We start from the raw sequence: 11,811 nt of genomic DNA on the forward strand, positions 1-11,811 counted from the left end.
CTAGAGCTACTTATTAAAATCAATAAATTTTGCACCTTTGCTACTTTGCCAGCCAAATTTGTGCCCAAAACCATGTTGGGCCAGGCAAAATATAAATGGGTCATATGTAAGTGACCACCCTCTGTTGGTTGCAAGTGTCAAATTTGAGGCCCAAGGCTACTGAAGTCTTGCAAAACTACAGCTATTTATTCAAATCAATACAATCTGCAGCTGTGCCCACTTTGCCAGCCTATTTCATACCCAAAACCTTTTTTTGGCCAGGCAAAACACAAGTGGTTCATATGTAAGTGACCCCCCTCTGTTGGTTGCAAATGTCAAATTTGTGGCACAAGGCTATTTAACCCTTGCAACACTACATGTGCATATTCAGATTAATACAATTTGTACTTTTGCCCATTTTGCCAGCCTATATCATGCCCAAATACTTGTTGGGCCATGCAAAATATAAGTGGGTCATATGTAAGTGACCCCCCTCTTTTGGTTGGAAGTCTCAAATTTGTGGCTCAAGGCTATTTAACTCTTGCAAAACTAAAGCTACTTATTCAAATCAATACATTTTGCTCCTTTGCCCACTTTGCCAGCCTAATTCATGCCCAAAACCTTGTTGGGAAAGGCAATATACAAATGGTTCTTATGTAAGTGGGGTCACCTCTATAGGGTGCAAAGGTCACATTTGTGGCCCAAGGTTATTCAACCCTTACTACACTACAGCTACTTATTCAAATGAATACAATTTGTACAAGTGTCCACTTTGCCAGCCTATTTTATGCCCAAAACCTTGTTGGGTCATGCAATTTTCAAGTGGCTCGTATGTAAGTGACCCTTCTATGTTGGTTGGAGGTATCAAATGTGTGGCCCAAGGCTAATTAACCCTTTTAAGTTTACAGCTACTTATTCAAAATAGTATAATTTGGTGCCTGTGCCAACTTCGCCAACTTATTTCATGCCCAAAACTTTGTTGGGAAAGGCAATATACAATTGGTTCTTATGTAAGTGACCCCCTCTATAGGTTGCAAAGGCCAAATTTGTTGCCCAAGGTTATTTAACCCTTGCTACACTACAGCTACTTATTCAAATGAATACAATTTGTACCAGTGTCCACTTTGCCAGCCTATTTTATGCCCAAAACCTTTTTGGGCCAGGCAAAATAATAGTTGATCAAATGTAAGTGACTCATCTTTGTTTGTTTCACGTGTAAATTGTGGCCCAAAGCTATTTAACCCTTGCAAACTAAAACTACTTATTCAAATCAATACATTTTGCTCCTTTGCCCACTTTGCCAGCATACCTCATGCCCAAAACCTTGTTGGGCCAGGCAAAATATTATTGGGTCATATATAAGTGACCCCCCTCTATAGGTTGCAAATGTCAAATTTGTTGCCCAAGGCTATTTAACCCTTGCACAACTACAGCTACTTATTCAAATATAAAAAATGTCCCTGTGCCCACTTTAATGCCCTATTTCATGCCCAAAACCTTTGAAGACCCCTCTGTGTGAGTTCCAAGTGTCACATTCAATGCCCAAGGCTACTTACCCTTACTACAGCTACTTATTGAAATGTATTAATTGGTGCCTATGCCCACTTTAATTCCCAAAACTTTGTTGTGCAAGGCCAATTGCAAGTGGGTCATATGTAAATGACCCCACTCTGTGAGTTCGAAGTGTCATATTTGTTGCTAAAGGCTATTTAACCCTCGCACAACTACAGCTACTTATTCAAATGTAAATTGGTGCCTATGCCCACTGTAATGCCCTATTTTATTCCCAAAACTTTGTTGGGCAAGGCCAATTACACATGGGTCATATGTAAGTTAACCCGCTCTGTGGATTCCAAGTGTCAAATTTGTTGTCTAAAGCTATTTAACCCTTGCACAACTACAGCTACTTATTTAAATATATAAAAATCTGGTGTTTGTGCCTAAATTACCACCATATTTCATGCCCAAAACCTTGTTGGGCAAGAAAAATTGCATGTGGGTTATATATTAGTTAACCCCCTCTGTGGATTCCAAGTTTAACAATTGTTGCCCAAGGCTATTTAACCCTTGCACAACTACATCTACTTATTCAAATATAGAAAATCTGGTTCCTCTGCCCACTTTACCACCCAATTTCATACCCAAAACCTTGTTGGGCTAGGCCAATTGCAAGTGGATAATATGTAAATAACCCCACTGTGTGAGTTCCAAGTGTAAAATTCAATGCCCAAGGCTAATTACCCTTGCACAATTACAGCTACTTATTCAAATGTATTAATTGGTGCCTATGCCCACTTTAATGCCCTATTTTATGCCCAAAACTTTGTTGGGCAAGGCCAATTACAAATGGGTCATATCTAAGTTAACCCCCTCTGTGGATTCATATTTTGTTTATTCAATAAGCTTATTGATTCTCTTTGATAAAAAAATGTTTTAATATAAAATGTTCTGAATAAGAAGCAGGAAAGTGAAGAAGAAGCTGGAGCACGAATAAGAAGCTAACTGCAGCCTCGTCCAGATAACGCTACAGTAAAAGCAAACAAAAATTAGCAGTGTTCTCAGCTCTCCTGGGAAGATATGGGTGGCTCTGAAAAGAGCCTTTGTGGTGATAACAAGGAGCGAGGCTACAACAGCTCTTCCATTACTTCTTTGCCGCAGCTTTCTTAGGCTTAGCTGCCTTCTTGGCCGGGCTTTTTGCGGCTTTGGGCTTCGCTGCTTTCTTGGCCGAACTCTTGGCAGCTTTGGGTTTTGCTGCCTTCTTGGCCGGACTCTTGGCCGCCTTCTTAGGCTTCACGGCTTTCGGCTTCTTTGGGCTTTTGGCAGCAGCCGCCTTTGATGGTTTCTTGACCTTCTTCGGGCTCTTGGCTGCACTTGGAGCTTTCTTGGGCTTCTTCGGGGATTTGGCCACTTTTTTTGCCGCAAGTTTCTTGGGCTTCAGAGACTTCTGAGCGGCTTTCGTGCTTTCCAGCTGCTTCTTGTTGAGTTTGAAGGAGCCGGAAGCGCCGGTGCCTTTCACCTGGGTGAGGGTTCCTTTGGTCACCAGACTCTTCACACCCAGTTTGACGCGGCTGTTATTCTTCTCCACATCATAGCCTCCGGCAGCCAGAGCCTTCTTCAGGGCGGCAAGTGAAACACCACTGCGCTCTTTGGAGGCGGCCACGGCTTTTACGATGAGCTCGGAGACGCTGGGACCAGAAGATTTGGGGCTTTTCTTGACACCTCCTGCAGCTTTCTTCGGCTGCCGCTTCTTTTTGGCTGCGCTCTCTGATGGCGGGACAGCGGCGGCGGCTGGTGCAGTTTCTGCCATTGTAGACTACGACACAACGTAAGAAATATTAATACATTACCTACTGCTGCTGATGTCACTTATATACACTGTCGGCTGTGCTGTGATTGGCTGCTGAGCGTTGCGTGTATTGTGCTCCCATTGGCTGAATAAACAGCTGTGTAAATCCTTCCCTGTCTGTGTGTATGGCACAATCTGCCCTCAGCTTGTGTTTCCCTAGCGCAGAAAAAGAGTATTTTATACGGAACGAGAAGAACATAGAGCTGGCTCTCTGACCCTCACTCGTACGCCAAGATCTTTCCTTACCCTTTATGGCCAATGATGGCTTAGGCGCTGCGAAGGAGACCAGAAATAGTCATCGGCAGCTCACCCACACCAAGCTACATCTGCCAGGCATGTAACACATCTCTCTCTTTCGTGAGGCTAAAATGTCCCATCGTGGTTTTTTTTCTCTCCTCCTGACCCTGGAGATAATGAAGGTGCTCTGCGGCACAACCTGTGCAGAGCAGGCCACCCACTGAATCACATAAAGGTGATGTGTGGACTCTTGTACTCCCGGGGAGATAGCACAGACAGGCTGCCTCACAAGGTAATTGAAGTCTTGTCTAAGAACTGTAGTTATGTAAGTTACAGAGGTAAAGATACATAGCACAGTCAGTTAAAAGGTTAATCCTGCCTGGCATTCCCCTGGTTAGGAAGAATACTGGTGGCATTTCCCCAAAATGTTCTTATAGTGATCCATGTGGATGGTCATTTATGTGTATTTAATAAGACAGATGTGACTGTAAAAAGGATGATAGTGACATCATGGTCCCATTAATGTAAGATTTTAAAAGGAGTAAATGTGAGCAATAGGTAGAGGCATTGGAATATAGGGTAGACTAGGGAATGAAGGGAGATAGACTGAAGAATAGTGGAACCAGAGGAGTAAATAAGACAACACTATAAGGGGAGACAGTATGAATAGTGATAAAAAATAGAGAGAGACAGTAGTAATAAGGGGATAAATAGGATGACCGCTAGGATATGGTCTGGTCGGTAGTCAGAAGTGGGACAGGGAAAAATAAGGGAAGTATAGAGGTGATGGGGTAAAGGGCGTAACAGAGGAAAAATAAATGGAGATGGGAGGATCCTATGAAAAATAAAGGGAGACCTGATGGAACAGAGGGAAGAATAGAGAGCCAATGGTGTGAGATTTTGAGCTATCATTAAGATGGTTCTAGCTCGACTTAGGTATAGGGCACCCAGCAGAGGCATTTGTGCACCTGATGGATGGAAGAGATGAGATCCTGGACAATTGAGTCTTACTGGCTCATTCTCTGCTAAGACTGGCTCCAGAATTCAGAGAGTGGGTGACCGGAAGCAAACCATCCTCCCTAACTTACCCCTAGCAACTCCTGTGTAAGACAATCCACCTGTAATGTACCTTTGTGTCCATTCAATCAATTTTGTATTGGTAAAAAAGAAATTAGGAATTGGGTACTTCGATTATTTTGGTTCAGTCTGACTTCATATTTTCAAATTGCCGCTGTCAGATTGCAAATGAGGAATATTCCCTCACGTGCATTACATGAATCTGTGGGTCACTGGGGTCATGCTTGGCAACTTTTCTGCCATTCATGCAGTGTGACCCTGATCCTTGCTGGGTTCTACAGACCCTGAACCTTTGAGCTAGCTCGCTGGTTCGGCTTGTAACTGCAGAGTTTTGGACGTCAATTGATGATGGCACATCTCCGCCTGTGCAGAGGATCTGGGACAGAGGAGTCTGTCTGACCACAACGAGGTTGGGTAGGAGTCTGTCTGACCACAATGAGGCTGGGTAGGAGCATAGAAATGGAAGGGTGTGGGGGAGGAGGGGGGAGGTTGTAGAAAGGGCGGCTTTAACTGTGACAGGGAGATCTGATCATTTCTTTTGATGTGAGAGGGCCGGGGTGATAATTATTAATGCTATGTATTGTTCTACTGAGTACTAACTGAATGGGTAGTAAAGTGAAAACATCATAAAGAGTTACATAAAGCATTGTATGTTCATTTGGTCGCATGTTTATATGTTATATGATCTGTTGTATAACCATTTATCTTGTTTCCATTTTTCTCATATCATATAAAATTGCATTCCCTATTACTGCTTATATCTCAGTAATTGCATGTTTAAGAGTCATGGACAGTAGAACAAGTCAACAAGAACAATTGAAATAAATAAATAAATATATATATATATATATATATATATATATATATAATTGAATGTGCAGAAATAAAAAAATCAGGGATTAAAATAGAAGAATAATAAGTAATTATCTGAATGTACTGAACCTTTAGTACTGTGTCTGAATTGTATTTCCATCGAGTACAGTATATTATGAGCCCCTACATGTAGTTTCTCAAATTTATGAGGTTTAGCTTGTGGTCTAATTTGGCACAGATTGTATCTACTATTGTTTCATAGAATTGTAACAATAGTAACTGTTTCTCATTAGTATCATATTGTATCTACTGCATGCAGAAGTTCTGATCATACTCCATTGAAAGGAGCAGGATGTGACGCATTGGTGAACGCCTCCCTCACAGCCCAGAGGTTTCCTACTAGGTCCGCTCGCACTGTATAAGAGGAGGACTTCACAGTAGTGAGGGCATTAGAGGTATTTTTTTTTGTTGTTCTTCGTGAAAGCAGAAAGAAACATGTCTGGCAGAGGCAAAGGTGGAAAGGGGCTCGGTAAAGGAGGCGCCAAGCGGCACAGGAAGGTTCTTCGAGATAACATCCAGGGCATCACTAAGCCCGCCATCCGTCGCCTGGCCCGGAGAGGGGGTGTGAAGCGCATCTCAGGTCTCATCTACGAAGAGACTCGTGGCGTGCTAAAGGTTTTTCTGGAGAACGTTATCCGGGATGCCGTCACCTACACCGAGCACGCCAAGAGGAAAACGGTCACTGCAATGGATGTGGTGTACGCTCTGAAGCGCCAGGGCCGCACTCTCTATGGATTCGGAGGCTAAGCACCGATGCGCATCTAATTCCATTAAACCACACAAAGGTCCTTTTCAGGGCCGCCCATCTTTTCTATCAGAGAGCTGGAATAACGTTGCTGTATACACTCTGCATTATAGTCCTAGCAAGCTCGTCACAGTATGCACCGGCTCCGGACTCCTAATACTTCTCATGGTTGCACCTTCTATTTAGATCCGTGCAAGTAGGAAGTATCGAGTGCAAGGTCATAGTTGAAATCCGTGCCCACGCTGGCTGATGCCGTGTTACATAATACATATGATAAAGCTGCAGTTTAGGCTAGTGTCAGGGGAATTCGCCAAACACTGCGTAAAGGAATAATTCTATGGATAATGTGTGTTTTAAAATCTCACTTACCTTATAAATGCGTCAAAACTGCAATGAAATTGGCTGTGCAACCCACAATAAAACCTGGAAAAAAAACGTTTCATGTGTAGGGGTGATTTATATACTTTGTATTATTCTACTGGATAATAACTCTGTAATTGCATGTTCGGAAGCCAATCCGCCTGAGCTGTAACGCTGTGGTCATTTCCTTGGGGGGGGCAGATCCGTACCCATCAGTTGTTAGGAGGAACTTTAATATATCCCAGAAGAAATGAGAGCATCATTTATGCTGCTGAAGTTGTGATATGGAGGTGTCCCTTTTGTCTATTCAATCGAGTTGGACTTTAGAAAGAGGGATTTGGTTACTTCGATCATTTCGGCCTGACTTCTTCCCTAGGCGCTCAAGAATCACATGGCTCATATTGCCACTGTCAGAGTGCAAATGAGGAACATTCCCGTCATTGGTGCATGTATAGGAACTGCGGGTGACCACTACTCACTGGGGTCATGCTGGGCAAACTTTTTGTCACCACAGTAAGTCATGCAGTGGCCCTGATCCTTGCTAGGTTCTATAGACACTGAATCTTTGAGCTGGCTCTCGGGTGTTGCCAGTATATACAAATATAGGTCGATTGCACGTCAGTTGATGATGTCGCAAATTCGCTGGTGCCGAGGATCTAGAAATGATGAGCCTGTCTGACCACAATGGAGAATTGTACTTTCTTTTGGCCGCATGTTTCTATTGTATATGTTATGTAAATTATTATTGTTGCTTGTTTCATATTTCTCATATTATACAGTGCATTGCCTTTTACTCCATTTATTTTATAGCATTAAGGTACATGTGTGTGGGGAAATAGAGGAACGGGTCTGACAATATAGCCCATTACAATTTTATTGATGGGTATCATACATATAAAATATATTACACGCGGCCCTCGACAGTTTACTAAAGTGTGGTTACCCGACGGCCGCCACCCCCAGAAATGATTGTCCACCCATGCTCAATGCTCGCCAGTGATGGCAGCACATGCAAGGGGTCCTATTGGGAAGCCGGTGTCCCCTAAATATACCACCTATTCGTATTTAATTAGTAAGCACCAAATACCATATGCACCGGTATGGATTATTAATTTATTATATTATCCACCCTTATTACTAATTATATCTCACTAATAACTACGTAATTGCATGTTCAGGAGTCATGAGAGTGGAAAAGGAACAAGCAAAATATAAATAAGATGATTGAATGTGCAGAACGAAAATACAAATCTGGAATTAATCTAGAACAATAAAAGTGACTGTTTTATATACTGTGCCTTTAGTATAGATTCTGATTTTTATTTCAACTGAGTACAGTATATTGTGAGCCCCTTTGTACTACCCAGTGCCGTAACTAGGGTAGTGCGACTTGTGCCATGGCATAGAGTAGGGGGCGCTGTTTGGGCCTGTTCTACCACTTTATTATCATTCTTACTTGTAGCACAATGCTCTCTCTGGCACAGGGCACTGAAAAGTCTAGTTACGGCTCTGATACTACCCAAATGTAGCCCTGTATTTCTTCATGTAGTATCTCCGATTTCTGAGGTTTAAATTGTGGTCTAAGGCTCAAATTGAATCCACTAATGTTTCATAGAATGGAGACAATTGTAAAATAATATTTACTGTTTCCCATTAGTATCACATTGTGTCCAAAGCATGCTGACGTTCTGATTATACTCTGGTCTAATATTGCTCACAATAGGACAACTGATGCCTACCATATAAATGTATTCTTAATGCTTTAATAATAAAATGATTATCATGTTATTGTGAATGTTGCATCATTTGCTCATATATTGATCTATGCTGTTTATACCGCGATTATATTCTATGATCTCCCGGACAGTAGTGAGTGTAGCTTAAAGAAATCATCTTGTTTAAACACAAAACTTTCCCGTCCTTGGCAGCTATTCAGTACTCTACAGGATTTTATTACGTTATCTCTACACCCGACACTAGTCCTATATTGTAGTGATACAATATCACCATCCGTATGTAGGGAGCCACTCATTGTTTTTTCTCGCTGGAATACAAGAAAATAATTTCTGGTTAAATTACAACGACTGGAATTTGAATTACAAAAAAGAAAAAGCTATTTATTGTAACTCGTGTCATACCCGCGCTGGCCTGTTATATTATATACTTTACGTAACTAATAACGGTAGAAACCAAAATTCTTGGCGGGCTATTTGAAAGTATCAACGGCTTTGTGTCAGCCAATCAGGAAGATGGGCGCCTTTAATTCATCAAATCACAACGCAGCACTGCGCATAAATAGAGTTGTTGCCGGCTGTTCTTCACTCATTCCTTCTAATTTCCTACATAACTGTATTGTATATAGCAGGATGGCCAGGACCAAGCAGACTGCTCGCAAATCTACTGGTGGTAAAGCTCCTCGCAAGCAGCTGGCAACCAAAGCCGCCCGGAAGAGCGCCCCAGCTACCGGCGGCGTGAAGAAGCCTCACCGCTACCGACCAGGGACTGTTGCCCTCCGAGAGATCCGACGCTATCAGAAATCCACCGAGCTGCTGATCCGCAAGCTGCCCTTCCAGCGCCTTGTGAGGGAGATCGCCCAGGACTTTAAGACCGACCTGCGTTTCCAGAGCTCTGCCGTCATGGCCCTACAGGAGGCCAGCGAGGCTTATCTGGTCGGACTTTTCGAGGACACCAACCTGTGCGCCATCCACGCCAAGAGGGTGACCATCATGCCCAAAGACATCCAGCTGGCCCGCAGGATCCGAGGGGAGAGGGCATAGATGATACTCGGCACTCCTATACACGCAACACAAAGGCTCTTTTCAGAGCCACCACATCTTTCTAAATGAGCTGAAGCATAAACTACACCTCAATTCAAGTGGAAGACCGTTGTTAAAATCTCAGCTCCGTTTCACCTCTAGGTGGGGTGGGGTCTACATGACCAGTCCCTTACTAAGTAGCCACACATCACACAGTATTTACTCTCTAGTCCCCCCGCATTTTCCTGTCGCTGCCTTCGACAACGTCAGAAGTCTCTCGTCTCCCCAGCGTCAAGTTATGGCAAAGGGAACAACCAGACTGGAAGACACAAGTAGCCGTTTCAATGCAAGTTATATAGCCTTTAACGTATTGAATCAGAATGTTCGTCTTCCCTGTACAGTTCACGCGGAGCTGCATTCCTGTCCAGAACCATCCCCACGTTCTATACACAGTCATAGCATTATAGGGCTGAAGGTCTCTGCACTATTACAAGACGTACATAAGAGCGTATAATGGCTCTTCCACTAAATCGGCCTCGTTTACTAGCAGTGGTAAACCGTGAATAAGCTCTTTAGGGACGTAGTGGGTGGCTCTGAAAAGAGCCTTTGTGTTGCGGGGACGAGTGTCTAGTAGTAAAATCACTTGCTCTTAGCTGCCTTGTGGCTCTCGGTCTTCTTGGGCAGCAGCACGGCCTGGATGTTGGGCAGGACGCCTCCTTGGGCGATGGTCACCCCACCGAGCAGCTTGTTTAGCTCTTCGTCGTTGCGCACAGCCAACTGTAAGTGGCGGGGGATGATGCGGGTCTTCTTGTTGTCGCGGGCGGCGTTTCCGGCAAGTTCCAGGATCTCAGCCGTCAGATACTCGAGCACTGCGGCCAGGTACACCGGGGCCCCGGCTCCTACACGCTCAGCATAGTTTCCCTTCCTCAGCAGACGGTGAACGCGACCAACTGGGAACTGGAGACCGGCCCGAGATGAGCGAGTCTTTGCCTTAGCCCGGGTCTTGCCGCCTTGTTTCCCTCTTCCAGACATGCTCGGCACACAGAAATTAAAATACACTCAACCTGGTTGAACTAGTAACGAAAATGAGCTTGTGAACTTTCCCTCCTTGTTATATACACACTCAGAACGGATCCACTACGTGCTCTGTGATTGGTCTGCTTAAACAGCAATTCATGTAGTACAAATTCATGGACTGACCAATCAGCAAATGACGGTTGGATGTTTGAGACCGCCTTTACATCACGTGACACGTCTACCCAATAGTGCATCTAGCATGGGTAAAGCCTTATTTGCATGAGCTACTTATAAATGCAACAGGTCTGGGCCCCTTTCGTAATACTTTTTTCTCCTTTATCCGATAAGGTCGTGTTTTGATAATGCCTGAACCAGCCAAGTCTGCTCCGGCGGCCAAGAAAGGCTCAAAGAAAGCGGTGACCAAAACCCAGAAGAAAGATGGGAAGAAGCGTAGGAAGACCAGAAAGGAAAGTTACGCCATTTACGTGTACAAGGTGCTGAAGCAGGTGCACCCTGATACCGGCATCTCCTCCAAGGCTATGGGCATCATGAACTCCTTTGTGAATGATATCTTTGAGCGCATTGCAGGGGAAGCTTCCCGCCTGGCTCATTACAACAAGCGCTCAACCATCACTTCCCGGGAGATCCAGACCGCTGTACGACTGCTGCTGCCGGGAGAGCTGGCCAAGCACGCCGTGTCCGAGGGCACAAAGGCCGTCACCAAGTACACCAGCGCCAAGTGATCTGCTTTCTTTCTCCTTCCCACATAAACACAAAGGCTCTTCTAAGAGCCACCCACCTCCTCTCTAATCGGGCTTTAACTATTGCTGTGATCCCTATTCTGGGCTGATAGTAACGTGCTGTTCCAGTCTTTTATACATTTTTTTTTTATTTATCAAGTTTAAGCAAAAGTATTGCCAAGGCGATTCCACTAATGTACATTCTGTATCCTGTGTTGGCGCTCAGCTAGAACAGCTTTGGAATTTTTGCTCTTTAATAATATGTCGGATATTGAACGTTGGTAGCTGCACTAATCTGTGCAGCAGCAGCGACCTCATGTGGTCACTGGTGGAATAGCATTTATGTATAAAATTCGTTTGTCTCATCTGCAATATCTGTCCCCAGTATTATACTTGTACAGTTTTAAATTTCAGTTAAGCTCAATAAACAATTAGATTATTCCCTTCATTTGCATTAATAAAAGCCACAAACTATTGTGTTCATTTTATTAAAATACATATAAAAATTTATACAATCTGCCTTTAATGTCTTTACAATTTTATATACATCTCACACTGTGCGAGATGAAGTGCAGGGCACAATGGGCCTGATTTAGAGATGGACGCTAATGCAATGGAATCTGATCTTGCACGGAATGCAGCTGCTATAGTATCCTGTTTCCAAAGCTTACCTGAGCATAG

General features: G+C 43.7%; 5 protein-coding genes across 5 annotated transcripts; 3 read left to right on the forward strand and 2 right to left on the reverse strand.

The window, feature by feature from the left end:
• Positions 1-2,411: 2,411 nt before the first annotated feature.
• LOC148515204 (histone H1.01-like) lies at positions 2,412-3,303 on the reverse strand. Its single transcript, XM_088480503.1, has one exon. It carries the CDS (start codon positions 3,284-3,286, stop codon positions 2,621-2,623), a length of 666 nt encoding a protein of 221 aa, XP_088336629.1. The 5' UTR covers positions 3,287-3,303; the 3' UTR covers positions 2,412-2,620.
• Positions 3,304-5,947: 2,644 nt separating this feature from the next.
• LOC148515205 (histone H4) lies at positions 5,948-6,259 on the forward strand. The gene has a single exon (XM_088480422.1). It carries the CDS (start codon positions 5,948-5,950, stop codon positions 6,257-6,259), a length of 312 nt encoding a protein of 103 aa, XP_088336548.1.
• Positions 6,260-8,957: 2,698 nt separating this feature from the next.
• On the forward strand, positions 8,958-9,448 carry LOC148515206 (histone H3). Its single transcript, XM_088480504.1, has one exon. The coding sequence runs from the start codon at positions 8,984-8,986 to the stop codon at positions 9,392-9,394; it is 411 nt and encodes a 136-aa protein (XP_088336630.1). The 5' UTR covers positions 8,958-8,983; the 3' UTR covers positions 9,395-9,448.
• Positions 9,449-9,957: 509 nt separating this feature from the next.
• LOC148515207 (histone H2A type 1-like) lies at positions 9,958-10,441 on the reverse strand. The gene has a single exon (XM_088480505.1). The coding sequence runs from the start codon at positions 10,403-10,405 to the stop codon at positions 10,013-10,015; it is 393 nt and encodes a 130-aa protein (XP_088336631.1). The 5' UTR covers positions 10,406-10,441; the 3' UTR covers positions 9,958-10,012.
• A 290-nt stretch (positions 10,442-10,731) lies between these two features.
• On the forward strand, positions 10,732-11,186 carry LOC148515208 (histone H2B 1.1-like). The gene has a single exon (XM_088480506.1). It carries the CDS (start codon positions 10,753-10,755, stop codon positions 11,131-11,133), a length of 381 nt encoding a protein of 126 aa, XP_088336632.1. The 5' UTR covers positions 10,732-10,752; the 3' UTR covers positions 11,134-11,186.
• The last annotated feature ends 625 nt before the right edge of the window (positions 11,187-11,811 follow it).

This window comes from Taudactylus pleione, unplaced genomic scaffold, assembly GCF_031769625.1.
Source record: "Taudactylus pleione unplaced genomic scaffold, aTauple2 ptg000253l, whole genome shotgun sequence".
NCBI lineage: Eukaryota > Metazoa > Chordata > Amphibia > Anura > Myobatrachidae > Taudactylus > Taudactylus pleione.

Excerpts from the sequence above, each read along its gene's own strand:
- LOC148515204 (XM_088480503.1), bottom strand. The coding sequence starts at position 3,286 with ATGGCAGAAACTGCACCAGCCGCCGCCGCTGTCCCGCCATCAGAGAGC.
- LOC148515205 (XM_088480422.1), top strand. The coding sequence starts at position 5,948 with ATGTCTGGCAGAGGCAAAGGTGGAAAGGGGCTCGGTAAAGGAGGCGCC.
- LOC148515206 (XM_088480504.1), top strand. The coding sequence starts at position 8,984 with ATGGCCAGGACCAAGCAGACTGCTCGCAAATCTACTGGTGGTAAAGCT.
- LOC148515207 (XM_088480505.1), bottom strand. The coding sequence starts at position 10,405 with ATGTCTGGAAGAGGGAAACAAGGCGGCAAGACCCGGGCTAAGGCAAAG.
- LOC148515208 (XM_088480506.1), top strand. The coding sequence starts at position 10,753 with ATGCCTGAACCAGCCAAGTCTGCTCCGGCGGCCAAGAAAGGCTCAAAG.